Source organism: Ochlerotatus camptorhynchus, unplaced genomic scaffold (assembly GCF_037179485.1).
Source record: "Ochlerotatus camptorhynchus isolate MF236.1 unplaced genomic scaffold, CSIRO-AGI_Acam_v1.1 ptg000099l, whole genome shotgun sequence".
NCBI lineage: Eukaryota > Metazoa > Arthropoda > Insecta > Diptera > Culicidae > Ochlerotatus > Ochlerotatus camptorhynchus.
Window position 1 is genome coordinate 562,808 of NW_027040589.1, and position 20,558 is coordinate 583,365.

At 40.3% G+C, this 20,558-nt stretch overlaps 1 protein-coding gene across 1 annotated transcript; it reads right to left on the reverse strand.

Annotated features, from left to right (window-relative positions):
• Positions 1-12,873: 12,873 nt before the first annotated feature.
• Positions 12,874-17,904, reverse strand: LOC135698933 (uncharacterized). Its single transcript, XM_065219084.1, has 2 exons — positions 17,826-17,904; positions 12,874-17,646 (listed from the first exon to the last, which is right to left on the reverse strand). The coding sequence occupies exon 2, from the start codon at positions 17,632-17,634 to the stop codon at positions 12,874-12,876; it is 4,761 nt and encodes a 1,586-aa protein (XP_065075156.1). The 5' UTR covers positions 17,635-17,646; positions 17,826-17,904.
• Between the last annotated feature and the right edge of the window lie 2,654 nt (positions 17,905-20,558).

Genomic DNA, 20,558 nt, shown 5'->3' on the forward strand with positions numbered 1-20,558 from the left:
AGGTATAATTCGTTTAGTCAGTGTTTTTTCATGTATAGGTATCGAGATGTAATTATTTTCAAAATTCTTGGTTAGTATCCATGAGTTATAATCAATACAGCATTTATAAGCTGCGAAAAAATCCCTTCCCAAAATTCCATCTGTAGGAATTGGGAAGTTATCATCAACAAGATGAAACTTATGTTGTATGTAATATTCATCTGTTTGCAAGTTAGTGGTAAGGCTTCCATAGGAATTTATTATACCTGTACCAATTCCTGCAATTGAACAATAGTCGTCAGGATTGTATAGTTGTTGCCGTTTAATTTTTGATGCTTTTAATACTGAGATGTCTGAACCGCAATCTATTATGAAACTACATTGCTGTTCAGAACATTCAATGTTTAGCAGCACGAAGTTTGTAGCGGACAAGTTCATTGCGTAAATTGTCCCTGGTGTGGACCTAAAAAAGTTTGTTGCGGTCCGGGCAGATTGTGTTGAATTTGTTGATATCCCTGTTGCATCGGTGGGACATTTTGTTGTTGGATGTTTTGTTGTGATGGATGCTGTACCATTAAGTACATTCCATGGTTGTTAGGGTGGCCACGTTGGGACCAATTTCCCCTTCTTTGCTGAGGATATTGGTGATATCCTCTGGATTGGTTGAAATTTCCCCTGTTGTTGAAATTCCCACGGGTGAAATTATGTCGTTGGAAATTATTATGATTTCCTCTGAAATTGTGGAATTGTCCACGGTTATTTCCACGATAACTCTGTGTGTTTCTACCACGCGTAGAGCTACTAATTCTTCCTGTCATGAACACTTTTGCTGCAGAGTTGTTATTTTCTAGAGTTTCGTTTTCCATCAGCTTCTGGATGGCATCATTTAAATGAGTGAACATCCCTGCTTTTAAAATGAGTTTTGCCTCATTACTCTTCGCACCCTGGCTGATGGCGTCTATTCCACATTTAGTGGACATTTTATTCGCGGTCTCATGAGGAATTCCATCCTTCAGGTAGACTGATTTAATTTGGCTGCAGATTTTATCAATTTTGTCACAGAAGTCAGCCAAATAACCATTATGCTTTATTGTTTTTAGTTTCGCGATCAAACTGTCTGCTGAAACTTTAGACATGTAATTTGTTTTAATTGCATCTATCATCTGATCTACCGTGTGGTTATCATTAATCGCTTGTCTCGCCTTGCCCGTTAAGCGAGTTCGAACAAAACGCGCAACAGTTAATGCTGACGCTGCCTTTTGTTCCGGTGTAGCATCATTGAATGCTTGCTCGACGGTGTCTTTGAAAAGGCTAACTGCGTCGACAAATGAATCCAATAATTCTGGGGCACCATCATACATTTGTATGAGGCTGGTGCCCAATTTAATATCTACGGTAGGCATCTTTATATTTTGTTGCTTTTGTTTTTTTCTTTTAGTTACTCGTTGAGAGTTATTAATAGTTGTTTTTAATAGATTTTTTGGACTCTTCGATTTTTGTGTATTAAATTTATTTTCAGCTCGTTTCAATTTGATTATTTGGTTCACTTCATAGGTCCATAATCTAGTTTGTTTGCAGATTGCATTAAATTGTCCTGAAGGGATTATAGTGCTGTTTTCTAGCAAAAAATTTTCTACCGCTTTAAATAGCGTTTCATTCAGTTGCTCTTTCTTGGTGAGCGTTTCTTCTGTAATTTTATTGTTTATGGATTTTTTAAAATTTGTATGAAGCTGTTTCAGGAGTTCATATTCCTCCATCACAGCTTTTAAAACTTAGTGTTAACGTCAACATACTTGGTTACTTCTGCTGTTGTCTCGAGGGTGGAGGCGCTCTCCTCGACACCCATCTGCTAGATGCTGCTAAAAAAGCGGAGGCGCACTCCTCAACGCTCAGTTGATGTGGTTCCCTCCTTTCCGGTTGTAACCTGCTAGTCGGCTTGACATAGCAGTGGATGTAATTGTAGATGCCGTATGTTGGTGGCGACTTTGTCGTCAAGCACTGAGCACTGTGTAGCGGTGTTGTTTTATTTTGGGGAAAATTTCGACGCTTTCGACACGGTCAACTTTGTGTAGATCAATCCCACCACTTGTTATTGTTCAATAAACAACCCACAGCTGGACGGCTTTTGACATCGCTTTGTAATTTTACTGTCTGGTTTACTTCCATTGACCATCGAGTGTGCCGGGGTATCGAACAAGTGAAAACAAAACACTCACAATATCGGTAGCGTGTATGCGCCACACACAAGGCAAAAAATGCAAACGATGGGGGAGAGTGGGGATAAACGACTCTTGCGGGAAAATAAATAAATAAATTGGTTTTATATTTTCTTGTTTTGTTTTGTGTGTCATGATTATTTTATAAATATAAATTACTATTTTATTGAAAAAAAATTAAACAACATTTCAACAATTTAGCCATAATACTAAATCTATATGAATTGCTTCCTTGAAAAACAAAAATTTGTTTTTAAGGCTTAGCATCGTAAACTTGTTTTCTTTTTCTTTTCTTTTTTGTGTTCTTAGCAACAGTATGAGTGGATTAGAGATGGAAAATAATAGAGAAGGGGAAGTAGAGGAATTGCGACTTTAAAGCAAATCCATCGAGGATGTTCTTTCCTGTTCTTCGTCCATCCTAAACACTGATAATGATGGTACTGGTAAGGATGATGACTACGATGATGACGACGACTACGAAGCTGGCATCAATGTAACCATATTGTCATCCCCACCATCAACAATACTCTCCAAGAAACCGGAGGAGACGTTCAATGCCTCTTTTCATAAGAAAGAGGGAACAAAAGGGGAAAAACTAAGTGGAGCTGGTCAAAAACGTTACAAAAAACTGTTGGAAAGTGGGAATAGTCGAGCAGAAGCTTTCAGTTTGGCTAAAAACCCACTTACACCAAACGACCGCGAAACTCGGACCTGAATGGGTCAAATACAAGTGGCAATCCAACACCCGCTAAAATTGCTCGGCAGAACTGGGGTACTCGTAAACCTCCAGTCAAGAATAGTTCGGTTCAAAACCGTATTGATGCGTTTCGATCAGAACACTCAGAACCTCCTAGAGGTAAAGAGGGTAAGGTCAACCCATCCTACAGCGATGTTGCAAAGTATGTGAAGCTGGGTGTGCTCCCAAAAGGATACCCGAATATGGAGCTTACAACAGCTCAATTAATTGCTACGCAAAAAGCAATTTTAGCTAAAGTAGCAGGTCAACGAAAAGCACCATTGAAACCAAAATTTGGCGATTGTGTTTTCAAATCGGGCTATTTGGTCATAGTCTGTAAAAATGAAGAAACTGCAGACTGGCTAAAAAGCATTATTTCTACAGTAACTCCCTGGTCAGGGGCAGAGCTGTTAGCAGTGGATGAAAAGGAAATCCCGCGTCCTGAAATACTCATTGGTTTCTTCCCTTGGAGTTCAGAGGACAAAAATGAAGAAATTCCGACTCTCCTAGAAAGTCAAAACGATGGGTTGGCTGTTGATGCATGGAGGATACTGCAGCGCAACGTAAAAAACCAACATGTAGAACTAGTTTTCACTGTCGACGGAGGATCCTTGAACTCCATCAAAAACAGTAAATTCATCCTTGATTTCAAGTTTGGAAATGCCAACATAAGAAAAAAGTTCCAGAAGAGAAATCTACATGATGGTAGTGAAAGACCAGGGCAAAGGGATGATGGTGAATCTCAAAAGACCCACGTTGGCACTGGCGATGACAAGATGATCGTAGATCAAATTGACGGAATCCCAGGACCAAGTGGTGTCGAGAGCAAAAAAACAAACCGTAATGCTCCTGGCTACACTACAAATACAGTCGGTGACAAAAGAAAAGAAAAGAATACACCACAAAAACAAGGATTGAAGCCAGGATACAAAATTACTAGGATCCAAGCAGAAAACAATCCAAATAAGGGGAACCACAAAACCAATGTTGGGGCAGAACTAAATCCCCATGCGAGCGGTGAACAACAACAACTTCAACAACAATAAAATCAAATTTGTTCAAGTGAACCTTCACCATGCAAAGGGAGCAACTGCTGTACTTTGTAAAAGGTTCACAGAGAGAAAACTGGACATTGCCCTTATCCAGGAGCCATGGACAAATAAAAGTAGGATATTAGGAGTTCCTAAAAAAATCTTGTAAGTTAATTTACGATGAAGGGCAATTAGCTCCAAGAGCTGCAATTTTAGTAAATGGAAGAGTAAATTTAGTTCCTATTACAGAATTTATAAAAAGAGACATTGTTGCGGTCCTGATGGAGGTTCCAACAACTCACGGGAAAACGGAAATATATATTGCTTCAGCATACTTTCCAGGAGACCTGGGAGATGTACCTCCACTAGAAGTAGCGGCGTTTGTTTCATACTGCAAGAAACAAAATAAGGCATTTATAATTGGCTGTGATGCAAATGCTCATCACACAATATGGGCTAGCACGGACATCAATACCAGAGGTGAGTACCTTTTAGATTATATTTCTAACAATGATATAGATATATGTAACAGAGGAGATGCTCCAACATTTATAAATGCAATTAGACAAGAAGTTCTTGATTTGACTTTGTGTAGTCCAATAATCTCAGACAAAATCAAAAATTGGCATGTGTCAGACGAAATATCTTTGTCTGATCACAAGCAAATATTATTTGAATATGAGGCTGGTCAACAGCTCACACAAACTTTTAGAGATCCTAGGCAAACAGACTGGGAGCAGGAAGAGACACGATAGCAATTAACTTAAACACTTGTGAAGAACTTGAGATAAGTTCTAAACAACTTTCAAATTTGATCCAACGTGCCTTTTATAAGAGTTGCATCGAAAAGGAACGCTCTACAAACAGGGATGTACCTTGGTGGAACAACAGGCTACAGAAACTTCGTAAAAAAGCCCGGAAGCTTTTCAATAGGGCTAAACGAACACAACAGTGGGAACAATATAAGGAATCCCTCACCGCCTATAATAAGGAAATACGGAGATCAAAGAGGATACACTGGAGGCATACATGTGAGAACATTGAAAATACTCCAGCAACTGCTAGGTTGCAGAAAATACTCGCTAAAGATCATTCCAATGGTCTGGGCACTTTGAAAAAAGAGGATGGCTCTTTTACTACTTCTACAAATGAAACGTTAGAGTTGATGATGAGAACGCATTTTTCATGTTCTATTATTAATTCAAACGAAGACCAAAACGTAACGACAACAGCAATAGGTATCGATGAAACCAGGACGGATATTCATGAAATATTGAATGAAACGACTGAGTTAGACAGAACAAGAGCTGATGCTTGCACTTTGGCCAACAAAATCTTTACTGAAAGAAAAGTTGAATGTGCGATTGACTCCTTTGAACCTTTTAAGTCACCAGGTAGGGATGGAATTTTTCCTGTACTACTACAGAAGGGAAAAGCGGTTGTAATGCCTATTCTAACAAAGATATTTCGAGCAAGCTTAATATTAAGCTATATACCGGCAGTGTGGCGACAAGTGCGGGTTATTTTTATTCCCAAGGCTAATAAAAAGGATAAAACTTCACCAAAATCCTTCAGGCCAATAAGCTTATCGTCTATTTTGCTAAAAATAATAGATGAACACATAAAGTCATCATATTTAGTCACAAATCCTCTGAGCAAATATCAATTTGCATACCAGGAAGGTAAGTCATCAGTAACAGCACTCCATACGGTTGTTACAAAACTAGAAAGATCTTTTGAAGCAAAAGAAATTTCACTTGCTGCATTCCTTGACATTGAAGGTGCATTCGATAATTCATCTCACGATTCAATGACTACAGCTATGATGAAACGTGGTTTCGATCAAAGCATTGTAAATTGGATCAATGAAATGTTATCAAAAAGAGAAATATCAGCAAACCTTGGAAGCTCACTCATCAGTGTAAGAGCAACCAAAGGATGCCCGCAAGGAGGCGTGTTATCACCTCTATTGTGGTCTTTAATAGTTGATGATCTTCTCAAAAATTTAATAGCCCATGGCTTCGAAATAATTGGCTTAGCAGATGATATAGTCATAATTGTACGTGGCAAATATGATTGTATTATCGCTAACAGAATGCAAATTGCTTTAAATTTTGTCTCATCGTGGTGTGATAGGGAAGGATTAAACATAAATCCTTCTAAAACTACTATCGTGCCATTTACCCGAAGGAAGAAATTTTCATTAGACAACATAAGATTGAAAGGCACACTTTTGGAACTTTCTAATGCTGTTAAATATCTTGGAGTAATCCTCGATAGTAAACTTAATTGGAATATGCACCTAGAGCAGGCAATAAACAAAGCTACTAATGCTCTATGGATATGCAAAAGAACATTCGGTAAACAGTGGGGACTGAAACCGAAAATGATCCATTGGATTTACTCGGCAATTGTGAAACCCAGGATTACTTATGGTGCATTGGTCTGGTGGCCAAAAACAAAAGAGAGTGTTGTTCAGAGAAAGTTAGAAAAACTCCAAAGGTTAGCAACTCTCTCAATAACAGGTGCAATGAGAAGTACACCATCGAAGGCATTGGATGCTTTGCTTTATATGCTACCATTGCATCAATTTGTACAATTAGAAGCCGAAAAGTGTGCTCTAAGGATTACAAGGTCAGTGAAACTCTTTGAAGGAGACCTTAGAGGACATCTTACGATTCTAAAAACTGTTAGTATCAACTCTCTAGTAAGGAACAACGAAGACTGGATGGAGAAAAGATACAACTTCAATCGACTTTTTCGAGTAGTTGACCCTGGGCGTAATTCATTGCAATTTGGTGGCCCGGTTCTTCGTCCAGGATCGATTGTTTTTTATACAGATGGTTCAAGATTGAACAATCAAGTGGGAGCAGGAGTAACTGGCCCAGGGATAGAAATATCGGTTCCTATGGGCAGATGGCCAACTGTGTTCCAAGCTGAAATCCAAGCAATTTTAGAGTGTTCCGTTATATGTTTGCGTAGAAACTATAAGAGTTCAAATATATGCGTCATGTCCGACAGTCAAGCTGCTCTAAATGCTTTAAAGTCGGCGACATGTACATCAAAGCTTGTCTGGGAGTGTGTTCAATCACTTCAAAAATTGTCTTATCATAATCAAGTCAACTTATATTGGGTTCCTGGTCATTGCGGGATTGAGGGAAATGAAAGAACTGATGCACTAGCAAGACTCGGATCTTCTCATAAGTTCATCGGGCCAGAGCCCGTTTGTGGCTTATCGGCTGCATCTCTTAGAATGGAGCTAAAAGCGTGGGAATCTTCAAAAGTGGAGGAAAACTGGAATAACACTTCCATTGCTAGGCAGTCGAAGCGATTTATTAATCCAAACATTTCTGTGACCTACAAAATCCTGGAACTTTCTAAGAAAGATCTTAGCATATATGCAGGTCTTATAACAGGTCATTGTCCGAGCCGTTATCACTTAAAGCTGATTGGAAAACTTCAAGATGATGTATGTCGCTTCTGTGGCATAGAAAAGGAAGACTTGGAACATTTGCTATGCCACTGTCCGGCAATTTTCAATAAAAGGCGTAAGTTCTTCGACAAGGGGCTGATAGAGCCCTTTGACATTTGGAGAACAACTCCCAGTACAGCAGTGCACTTTATTCGAAGTATAATGCCGTGGTGGGATAATGCTATTAGTCAAACGATGGCGATCACTCCTAATAATAGTGATACGGCATCTTGATATAGCTAAAGAAAAAAAATGGGGAATATATCACAATAGATCAGAAAAATGGTCGCAGTGATGAAAATACCCGACAACAAAAAAAAAAAAAAACCCTGGCCGTAGCCTGAACCACGGTCAATCACACTGACTGGTTCCCTGAGCGCACCCAACCAGACGACGGTGCCCAGTATCATCACGTTACCCCCCCCCCCCCTCCCCCCCGACCACTCGCCCGCAACCACGTGTCCCCTCAGCAACCAACCAGCTGGCCAACCATTACACACCTAACCCACTGTAAGTGTTAGTAAAGAAATAAAAAGGATTAAAGTGAATTTGTGTGTCATTTGATCAATGAAAGATTGGACTCTTGAATAGCGATTCCATGACAAAAGCCGACCCAGAGAGTGAGAGGCCTCAAGCTCGAGCTAGCCATTAAAAAGAGGCGGATGTAGCCCACCCCAGACGACCTCCGTGGCTAGACCAGAGGTTAGGGGAACCTTTAGACTAGCCCTTCTGGCAAGGTAGTAACAATTGGCGCCCAGCTAAAAAAATCAAAGCTATTCAAGTGTTCAAGATTTCGTTAGATCAGCCCATCCAAGAGTGTGCAAGGGAAGCTAGGGAGGTTAGGTTTTGGCAAGCAAACAGGATTGAGTGTTTCGATGGTAACGCGATCGTTGAATTCCTCCTTTATTGTGTTCTGAAATTCATTGAATCATCTTACTAGTGCGCGTACCCTTACGAAAGTCTGCATTTTTTGTCGTTTCTACACCAAATAGCGGGAGTAATTTTGCGCTAAATTGAGAGAATTTGATGGTTATTGAGTCTTGATTCGACTAATAGATCTGAGCAGGGTTTTGTTTCGGATCAAAAGATTTATTGTGTTTGATTTGATGAATGGTTTTCGTCAAGAGTCAAATTTCGGATTTTGTTTTCTTTATTAGGATTTTCAAATAACTTATTCGTGATAGTTCAACATGGTTTTTTTTTTTCAATTGCATTCATAATGGATTTACAAACGCTCTACAGAGGGATGAACGTGTCTCATCTATCCATTGATGAGGTTGAACACTGTTTCCGAAGAGACTGACATCATAGGTGCCAAGCTCAAAATTATCAGTGGATTGCTCAACAATCCGAAAGCTGATGCTCGTCAGAGAGAAAAGCTTAGTACTCGACTAGTGCATTATCGTGTGCGAATTTTCATGCTCGTGAAAGCTAAAGGTTCAGAAAAACATTTGGGTTAAATTTCAGATCTAGGAAAACATGCCAGTCAGCTGTTTCAAATTTATTTTCCTGAAATGGAGACAAACAATGAGCTCCCAAAGGAACCCACACAATTAGGATCGGAAATTGATAAGATTTTGGAGGAAGTTAGAAGTGAGATTGAAATCCTAAATGTAACAGCTACAGGGAATGAGCTTAACGAGGCAACCTTATCAGATGAAGCAAGTGGAGGTGCAAAAAGGAAGTCATTGACATCCAAAAAGCAGGACTTGGAAGCATCAATGAAACGAAATGATGAGATATTGGAAGTTTTAACATGATATGAGGAAGGGAAACAAATATAAAGGAGGTAATTTTCAGCACAACAAAAATTGATGAGAGAAAAAGAAATAGCTATGGAGGAGAATAGGATATAAGAAGCAGAGGAAAACATTGAGTGAAAAAGGAAATTGGAGAAACTTTTGACCACCCTGAATGATCAATTGAAGGCAAATCAGGAAAGAATTGAAGCCGAGCGGGAGCAAAAATATAAACTGGAACAAGGGACAGGAGTAGGTTTATCCAACCCAGTTAAGAAAGATGACGGGAAAATAGATTCAAATTCAGAGAACGAAGACTCACAAAGGGGTAAACCGAAAAAGCAGTTGTCAGAGGAAAGCTCTGCTGAGAGTATAGAGGACGAGTCAGAGAAGCGAAGTTTTTTGAAAAAGATGGAAAAGAAGAAAAGGAAGGAGGAGAAAAGGGAGAAATTCCGACGTTCATCGTCAAAAAAACATGGGGAAAAGCGTCGCCGAAAGGTAAGCTTTTCGTCAGTTTCTACGAGTAGCTCACTCACAAGTAGTAGTTCCGAAAGCTCAAGCTTTTCAAAGTCGGAAAGCTCTTCGAGTTCGTGTGAAGATGAAAAACGGAGTAGGAGAATACATGGAAGGGAAAAGAAAACTAGGAGCAGTTTGAAAAGAATTCCAGTTTCTGAGTGGAAATTAAAATATGACGGTAAAGATCAGGGACGACGGTTGGCGGAATTTCTTAAATAAGTCAAGATGCGGTGTAAATCGGAAGATATTTCCGACAGAAAACTTTTTCGTGGAGCGATCCATTTATTTTACGGGCGTGCGAAAGACTGGTTTATGGAAGGTATTGAAAATGGAGACTTCCGTAGCTGGTCGGAATTAAAAAGGGAACTCAAGCGCGAATTTCTTCCACCTGATCTAGATTTTCAGATTGAAATTCAAGCCACCGGGCGTCGACAAGCTCGCGGAGAGAAGTTCGTCGATTACCTGCACGACATGCAGAAGCTTTTTCAGTCGATGACTAAACCAATTTCGGAGCATCGAAAATTTGAAATCATCTGGCGAAACATGATGTTTGACTATAAAAACGCTTTGACTGGGGCGGGGATTAAATCTCTGTCCAAGCTAAAGAAGTATGGTCGAATCATCGATGAAAATAACTGGAATTTATTCCAAAAGCCAACGAAGGCACGAAACGTTTGAGAACCCACCAGATTAATGAAATTTTGGCTGTCAATAATTCGAAATCAAAAACAAGTTGCGAGAATTCGCGAACTTTCTCCAAGAGCCAACCTAAAAATAAAGATGAGAATGATCAAAACAAGCGACATGAGTATCAAAAATGGGGAAAGGAGAGAAAAAAGGATGGAGGATCGATGGAAGGTTCAGCAAAGGACACTTTGAAAACTTTAGCTCAGCAGTATGAGCGCCCACCGATTGGCACTTGCTATAACTGCAGGAAAAGGGGGCACCATTACGGTGATTGTTCAGATAGGAGGCGAAAGTTCTGTAGACTGTGTGGCCTATCTGCCAAAAAAAAACGAGCAGAATTCAGCCTGAGGAGGCAAGCTGTATCGTCACCTACAAATCCTCTCTCAGACGATAGATTACACACCGACCTTTTGACGAATGGTTTCGAGCCATTTTCGGATGACGATTATGTCTCCGATATGGAAGTCGATGAGCTTTTTGTGAAGATCGAAGGAGATAACCGACCGTTCGCAAAATTTTATATAATGGGAACAGCAATAATGGGTTTATTGGACAGTGGGGCTCAAAGGACCGTTCTTGGGATCGGATGCAAACAATTGCTGAAATCACAGAAATTGAAAATTTTCCCTACAGATGTTTCCCTGAAAACAACTTCGGGAACACCTGTGGAAGTTGAAGGCTACGTTCACCTACCAGTGACCTTCAATAATGAAAATAAGATCATCCCGGCTCTCGTTGCTACGAATCTGAAACGAAGATTAATTTTAGGGTACGATTTTTGGAGAACATTTAAAATTCAACCCACAGTGAATTGATAGAGGCGATGCAAAACGAAGTAACAGGGGATGAGGAAATTAGAGGGGGATGGTGACGTAGAGATTATCACAGGAGAACAGAAAACTAAGCTTGAAGAGGAGAAGTTCTTGACGTCACTCCTCTCCTCACTCACAAAATTGAACTCAAAGAAAAGTTTCACAATACACCACCCGTCCAGATCAACCCCTATCCAACGTCCCCCGTAATGCAGAAACGCATTAATCGTGAGTTGGATAAAATGCTTTGTCAGCAGGTGATTGAACCCAGTAAGAGTGATTGGGCTCTTAGCACAGTCCCAGTCATTAAGCCCACCGGTGAAGTTCGTCTTTGTCTAGATGCTAGACGACTAAACGATCGGACTAGAAAGGATGCTTGTCCTCTCCCACACCAGGATCGTATATTGAGTAGACTAGGGCCAAGTCGGTTTCTTACAACCATTGATTTGACTAAAGCTTTTTTTACAAATTCCGCTTGACTTCAGTTCTCGAAAATATACGGCGTTCTCGGTGTTGGGTAGCGGATTGTTTCAGTTCACCCGATTGCCCTTCGGACTAGTCAACAGCCCCGCCACATTGGCCCGGCTAATGGATAAAGTCTTGGGCTACGGTGAACTGGAACCGAATGTGTTCGTCTACCTCGACGATATCGTCATTGTAAGCAGCACATTCGAAGCACACCTTCAAACACTGGCAGAAGTTGCCCGACGACTGAGGTCCGCAAATCTCTCCATTAATCTAGACAAATCAAAATTTTGCCTGAGCGAATTACCATACCTCGGGTATATAATCGGATCCGAAACCTCCCGCTCGAATAAAACGTGGTTCGTGACCTCTCGCACGACTATTTTTTTCAACTCCGTGGCCTCTCGCACGGTAAATAGACTTTCCCAGCCTTTTAAACAAATGCATCAAAGTATTTTACATTCAGTATCTGTAAAACTTTCATAATCGTAATAAATCAATAGTTAGATGAACTATTGAACTTCCTTTTTTCTATATACTTACCCACCGACTGTGCCATGTCGTAAACGTATCGCAACATGACCTTACTTTCCAAATTTATTTCACTGAATGACGCATTCCAAACCCCCGGGTGGGCTGATTGTCTTCCGGTGCTGACTTTGCGCTTAGTGAGTGCGTTGACAATATTGCGGTCTAATACTTTGCGTTTAAAGTGGAACCTTATAATGGGAGATCTGTGTATTGACTCAGACTTATATTGAGATATATATACATACATATACACAATATATATATTTTTAAGTTTAAATAATTTAAACTTATTTCTTATTCATTAAATTTAATACCCGACCAGATACTATTATCAAAGTTACTATCAACCAACTGATCATTGATGATTGATATTTACATTGATAATCAATTTTTCATTTAATTCCGATTAAACAACTGAACTTTGGGTGTTTCGTGTGACCGTGTATTTTACTGGCAACTCTGAATGGGTACGTTGTAAGGTTCCTTCTGAACTATTTCACCATGCTTAAATCTGTCAAATTTAATGTCAACCAATCTATCTACTTATTCTCCTTTCTTTATATTCATAATTTAATTTACTATTAGCTTGTCCTATTTACTACAATAAGTTACTTACAGTCAATATTCTACACTTTACTAAACCTACGAACATTTACTGTCAACCTGAAAAGAGAGCTCTAAATTACTTATCACACTTCCATATTATCTATCTGATGCCCCACAGTCGAAGATCTTTCGGAATGTGAGAGGACACTTAACAAACGGACAACTTCCGTACGACGACTCGATGTGGCCAAATCGAGGGGCGTTTTCCCATTTTTGTCCCGGGCGTTTACGTCGGCCGAATGAATCAGAAGAAGTTCGACAAGCTGCTTGTGACCGCATCGAGCTGCCAAATGAAGAGGTGTCCTTGCATGATTATCCAGTGCATCCACGCTGGCCGATGCGTTAATCAGTAGTTTCGCCACGTCCGGATGAATATTAATCGCTGCTATGTGCAGAGGTGTCTTCCCTTCCTTGTCCTGAGCGGATACTGCGCTCGGTGAGGTATCGATGAGCAATTGCATGATTTCTCGATATCCATGGTGAACTGCCAGATGAAGTGGCGTCCATTTCCGCTTGTTAACAGCATTCACATTGGTCAGGTGGAGGGGTGTGCTTTCCGTTGCTGTAATGAGCAATTTGACACATTCCGTTTGACCTTTGCCGACAGCCAAGTGAAGTGGGGTGTCTTTGTCTTTGTCTACGGCTGTTACATCAGCCGAGTGACGGATTAATAACTCGACAATAGTGGTGTGTCCATTTGCTGCTGCCTGATGAAGTGGCGTCCGCCGAGATCCGTCTTGAGCGTTTACATGAGCCGAACGTTCGATTAGCAGCACAGCAATGTCAAAATGACCTTTTTCTGCCGCCCAATGCAGAACAGTCCATCCATCTTTTCGACTAGCGTTGACGTTAGAATTCTTCTCTATAAGAAATTGCACATAGTTCACTGATTCATCTATCTGGGTTGCCAGCAGAAGCGGTGTCAAGTTTTGATGATCCTGGATATTCACGTTGTCAGTAGTGATCAGAAGGTCCATATAATATGTATAATTTTTATTGATTGCCACGTATAGGGGCGTCCTATTCTTTATATCTACAGCGTTCAAATCAGCTGATTTTCTGACTAGTATTTCTACTATATCCCGATAGCCACTACTAGCAGCAAGGTGAAGAGGGGTTTGTTCGTCACTGGTACGGGCATTTATGTCGATTGATTGTTCAACCAGCAATGTAATTGCTTCCAGGCTTCCCACATAAGCTGCAAAGTGCAGAGGTGTCCATCCATTCGTATCTGCCAAGTTGGGATCAGCTGAATGTTCTATAAGTAGTTCCGCAATAAGAGGTTTATTTCTGAATACAGCCAAGTGAAGTGCTGTCCTTTTTAAACCGTCCACTGCATTCACATCGACTAACGTATCTATTAACAATTTTACAATGTCCAGGTCACTTTCTGCAGCCAGATGTAGCGGTGTTCTTCCTGAGGAATCCGGAGCGTGCACGTCAGCTGAGTGAGCAATTAAAACTTTTACAACAGCATTATGTTTATTGATGATCGCACAGTGAAGTGGTGGTGTATCGTCTATTTTCAAAGCATTCACACTGGCCATTTGTCCAATGAGATGTTCAACAATCTTTACATGGCCTCCTGAAGCGGCGATGGAAAGAGGAGTTTCACCAGATTTGCTTAGCGCATTAATGTCGGCTGATAGAGCAATGATCTGTTTCACAGTGTCCAAATCGCCGCTTTCGGCAGCCAAGTGGAGCAGAGTCAGCTTTCTACCATTTGAATCAAATACAACATTGGCTTTCTTACTAATCAGTTGGTTCACGATGCTGGAAAACCCTTTTCTTACTGCCAATACAAGTGGTGTTGATCCGCAGTTGTTCGAAATGTTCACATTGGCTCCATGATCGATTAAAAGTTCTGCACATTGGTGTTGGTTGAAATCTATCGCTAAATGAAGCGGTGTATCACCTACGTAAGTCTGAAGATTCAAATCAGCCGACTTATTTATCAGCAGCTTCATCATGGCAATATGGCCTTTTTTAGCTGCCACATGGAGAGGAGTGAACAAAAATCCAGTTCGAGCATTCACATCGGCAGAATGCTCAAGAAGAAGCTTCACTACAGCTTTGTGTTCATACGCTGCTGCCAAGTGAAGGGCCGTCACTTGATAGTGTATTGACAATTGCTCTTCGAATTGATTCACAATTGGAAACAATCCCATTATATCATTCAGTTCTTTGCATGACAAACAGCTAACGTTGATTTTGATTGTGTCCAGAAGAAATTGACATATTTCGGTAGAACCATTCTTTGCCGCGACATGCAACAATGAACCATATTTCTCGGAAAAGAAAGTTCTGAAATCATGGTTGTTTGATAAGCTTTTCATCACGCCCAAACACAATGCTTCACATGCCCAGAATGCAAAATTTTGTTCTTCGCCAACGGTGCTTAACAACGGGAGCTGTTTTGAGCTTTGCTCTACGTCTTCGTTAAGAAACAGAAAGAAGAATCTACGGATCAGTTCTTGATCTTCTATAATAGAGCACAGATAGTCCACGCAGTGCTGTAAATTCTCGTACAAATACCGTGCCACAAAGTATTCCGCAAACGACTCGTGCACAAATTTAATTTGTGGCTCGTTGATATTGATCAGAAGGGACTTTTCCTTACCTGCTTCGATCCGCTTCCTGAACTTTTCATAAACCTTTTCATGATCGGTGAGAACATCTTGTAACTGTGACATGGACCTAAAGGTATTGATAGCAGCTAGTTCATGCTCAAATATGTACTGCTCAAACAGAAGATCCATCTCATCATCGTATGGATCGTTTTTCGAATACGGATCTAGGTCGAACTTTTTTAACATTTTCATGTTAAACGATTTCCTCGCAAACTGGTCAAACAACGAAACCACGCTGAACACTTCGGTTGAAAGTTTGTCCAATTCCTCGGTTTCATTATGTGATAGCAAGAACCTCTCAAGATCGTCCGTGTAGACTTCAGCCAAAAGTCTAATCATCAGGGGCAGCATCGTGGACTTGTAGAGGTTCTTATAAAACCTGTCCAGTAATCCCTCAGCATACTTTTGAAATTTCGGAAAAACGATGGGATCCTCGACGGAAATGCTCCAAAACTTTTCCAAAAATGTCATCTGATCGATATATCTAAAGGGTTTCAAATATATGACCTTCGCAGCCAACGCATCTCTGAGATCCTTCTCCACATGCTTTCGTCCACTGATCACAATCCGAACTCGTTGGGTGTTTAGCAATTGACGAACAACTGAGATAAGTTTAACGTTTTCAGAAGCCGGGACCTCATCAAAACCATCCAGAAAGAACCAAATGTCACCTTCATTGTTCATGTTGTCTTCTTTGTTGATGAAGATATTATGCAAGAGCAAATTGTTACTTACGGACAACGCAGGCCCAATGATATCTAGCGCCCTTGTCAGATCAATGCATTCGCTCGTGTTAAGCAACTTGTCTTTCAAACTGTTCAAATAAATAAAAAATATCGCTCTGCTGGTGAGTTTTTGAACTTCGAAGGAAACATACTGTAGAAAAGTTGTCTTGCCCATTCCGGGATCTGCTATTAGAACAAGATATTTATCCTCAATTGAGCCATTAGTCAACTGCTTACTGAACTCATTATCGTTGATTTCAGAATGCTGTCTGGTTCCGTTATCATTTTCAGTGAAAATAACCTCACGATTCACGTAGTAGCTTCTCAGCACGTCAATGTGTCGTGTCGTGAATTGTTCCAGCTCCTTGATGATCTCATTCCAGCAGTTGGTACCCACATCGGAGTGCAGAAATGACTTGTTCTTAGATTTTGCCACACCCTTCATATCTGGCTCGTCCCAGCCTTTGAACACCTCGTCGAATTTGCTCGCAGGTAGCTTCAGCTGGCTCTCACCGAATTTTCCTAGATCGTCTGGACGCACCCATGTTCTTAGCCACATTCGAATATCTTGATCTACGATATTGCGAAGCTCGTTCGGTTGATTCACACACAGGGTTAAGCTTTCAAAGAACTCCGTCACCTTCGTTTCGTTGAGGAATACAGGAAGTTCCTGGTTTCGAGATTTCGTTTTGTCCAATAAACTTTTTATAGCAGGATTTTCTCCCACCTCCACCAAGCTCAGTTCCTGTTTAAAGTCCTTCAGGAGCATTTTGTACAGCTCGGCGTTGCTTTCTTTCAAGAAGTCATTAGAAAATCGAAGAACTTTATTCTGAACGCTCAATATTTTCGCCACGGGTGTCTTGAAATTCATCAATAACTTGTCGACCTGCCCGGTTTTAAAGACGTTCACTATAGCATTTTTAATTTTGTAAAATTCCGCATTTACCATGGGCAACATTTCGATTATGTCGTTCACGTCGGGTTCCAATTTCTTGTAAGCACCGCCAAAGTCGGAAAAATTAATCAACGCATCCACCTCAGCATCTCGAATCCATTTCTTCAGATTGTCCGAGTCTTGCAAATCCTTGTTCGTGAGTATGAAATATCGCTTCTTGCCTTTTAACACTCCCTCCACTTGCACGTACGAATGCATATACTTGAACAGATCGAAGTCCTTTCCCAGTAGCCGTACATCGGAGGGCAACAACTCCTTCTCCGAAATCCTGCTCGGATTCGAAGCATCCAATTGAGCGTGCTTGGCTTGAATTAGCCACGTTTCTTTGAGATCTTCAGCGTACACGACCACATCGTCAAATTTGCCGGCATCCGTCATCTCTGTGGCCAGCTTGAACTTGAACTTCTTCATTGATCCTCGCACAAACAGCACAAACGCCAAATCCCGCTGGTAGATGTTCCCATGGGCGCCAGTATTTTCACCACAGACGTAGTCGTCCAAGACCATCAGGCTCGCGGTTTGCTCGTCCGTCATTTTTCAGCTGTTCTAAAAAACGGAAAAACGTCTCTATTAGCTATGATTTGTTAGGTTTTTTTATTATTATTTTTGTAAAGCTTTAAAAAGCTGCACTGCTCGATTGGAACAAATTTTTTCAATTTTGTTGTGACAGTTGTCCGTACATTTACTAGATTGCTTTAGCTTGCTAGTGTGTATGTTTCACTTACCAAAATTCTCCTGATTCTAATGGCAGATTTACGTGCCGGAATTCCAAGTTTGTTCAAGTTATCTCTGACTGAACACTGATAAGTAGTCAATTCAAAATTATCTTTCCAAGCTGCAAAAAATAATCTATAAATAGAACAAGATAACAACGATATCAAATGAATCGCCTAATTTGTTGCTTCAACCGGCTTAACACTATCACGTGCAGAGTCCCACTGCGAACTAAACACGAAACCGCCAAACGCTGATTTTTCGAGCGTGCGATACAAGTAAACAATATTGATACGGGCACCAACAAACTGGGAGTAGGTATTGCGTTCAATACTGAAAATATGTTTATCAATTTACTTGATAATTGTTTCATCAATCCATAGTGCTAGAAATCTTGCATAAATTAGCTCACCACACTAATCCGGGCCTACATCGTTCGGTAAAAGTTTAAAAATCAGTGAAAAATCCTATTATTAGAAAATTTATTCCGAACTTGTACAAAAGTTGTTCAGTTAACCCCAATCATTGATGAAAAATAAAATTTATAAATTTGCTTGATTTGTCACGTGTAGCGGTCATTTGAAAATTTTACCGACTTGTTCTGTTTTTTCAAAAACCCGGTAAAATCCTACCGACCTCGGTGATCTGAATTAAGTGTGCAGATAGCGTGATGCTTTTGTATCTGTATTGTATTGTATTTGTATTTGTAGTTATTTGTAAATTATGCGCAAGCATAAGTCTCTCGATAATGCCAACTCCGTTCACAAGTGCCGTTACACCGAAAAAAGTTTTCATGTAGCTTCCATTGGAAACGCACATGATTTTCATCCATAATCAAAATTAATGGAATTCATCTGAATTACACATAACATTTATGCAATCACATTAATTGTATGTGATTTTTCATATGAATTTCATCGACCTCATAATATTCATGTGATTTTGTGGTGGGATTTGCTGCTATGTGATCACAGAAAAGCTATGTGAAATTCACATGGATTTCATCCATTAGATATGTGATAAATTTTTTGAGTGTACTACTATAGAGCAGTTCCAGGCCAAATAGAAAACAAAATGAATTTCAGATTCGACGGTCTGCGATTTGCATGAAACTTTACATAATTATTTTTAATTGTCTATCATCTTTGGCGTGCGCAGACCTCTTCATTAGGGGAAAGGGGGAAGCCAACCAGTAGGGGGCGTCTTGTATATTAGGCGTTTTTGAGTGGCGTATTGATATAAGTGAGACAGAGAATGGACTAGGCGTTGATTGCGAATTAAACGTCCGAAATACTGCAAAACAATCCCAAGATTGAAACAACTCGTGCTTCACAAGAATAGTCATCAGAGGTTTTTTGAAGAGTTTATAGATTCACACTAAACAGTATTAAAAGTTTAATTGCATCCGTAGGACGCTTAAAATGTTCATTAATTAACATAGGGGAAATGTATGTAATGTCGGCCTAAGTGTCCCTAATTTGGGCCCATACATTAATTCAGCAATCGACTAAATTTTCAAATGACATTAGTACCGTCCCAATGACACGTTCATCTAGATACATTTGCTAAATAGCAGATTTTTAGCGTTGGGCCCAATCTTAGATCCATAGGCCAACATTAGAGCCATTTCCCCTGCAACTTTTAAAGTGATAGAAATCATCCAAGGTCGTTTGAAGTGTTCAGAGCAGGCTTCCCAATAGTACAGCCTTCTCGCGACAGTCTGTTTGTACTGAACCGGTTCTTGCTTTGTGTGCTTTACAACCGCTTGCTACCGTACGTTCGTGTGGTAGATAGAGGTGGTGTAGAATAATGATGATTAAAAAATTGAAAATTAAGTCATGCAATGAAACGTGAATAAAGTCTAACTATCATTGCTTTGTGAGGGCAAATCGTGAAACAGCTAGCAGCGCTGTGTAAAAGAGGGAACATACTTTGGGCATAAACAAATATATTATATTTACAAAATGATCCACTCTTTCGCTTAGCTGGCGAACCAAATTTTTAGCGATTGTAATAGAACGATTGCTGCTGACCTTTTTCAACGCTAGATGGTGCATGAAGCAATATTTTGCGGGTCGCCATTGCAATATTTGGAAAAGGCATAAAGGGATCATATTGTTAATATGACATATTTGGTATAAATATGGGTCACCTAAACTCGCAAAACCAATCCCACCAAGGTGGTCATTCATAAAACAGGCCTAGGAACTTTAATTAATAATAATTGTAATTTCAAAAGAACTAAAGTTAAAAAGAAGCATCTGTGTCACTTGATAAGTAATACATGTAAACCACACAAATACAAGAAATAAAGATCATTTAAAGTCAAAAAATAAGTCTCGCAGAAGTCAGCTCAAAATAGCATTCTCTGCTTGACCATCAAGCTGTACAGTCCGGTTCTCTTTTCGCTCGCTCTCTCGAGTAGTTCGGTGTTTTAAGTCGGTCGTGATAACCGTCGAGAGTTTTCGCTTTGGCGAGCAACGTGTCGTCAGTTCTCGCCTCTCTTGTGGCAGTCGGTAAATTGGCGGTAGTGGAGCAACAATTGAATGGCACCACTCACCCGTCGAAAAAAACAAAAGGTGGTGGATGCAACCGCATTCGATCAAGATGCCCCGAAAAGGCCTCGCAAGCAAGCTGGTGCCAGCAACCACACGGAAAGGTTGCTTCAGAGTAATCCATTCTCGGCACTCCCCGAAGAAGCAGATATAGATCCAGTTGAGAAACGGGAAAAAGTGCTCGCGTTG

Coding starts and splice junctions, on each gene's coding strand:
- LOC135698933 (XM_065219084.1), bottom strand. CDS start 17,634: ATGACGGACGAGCAAACCGCGAGCCTGATGGTCTTGGACGACTACGTC.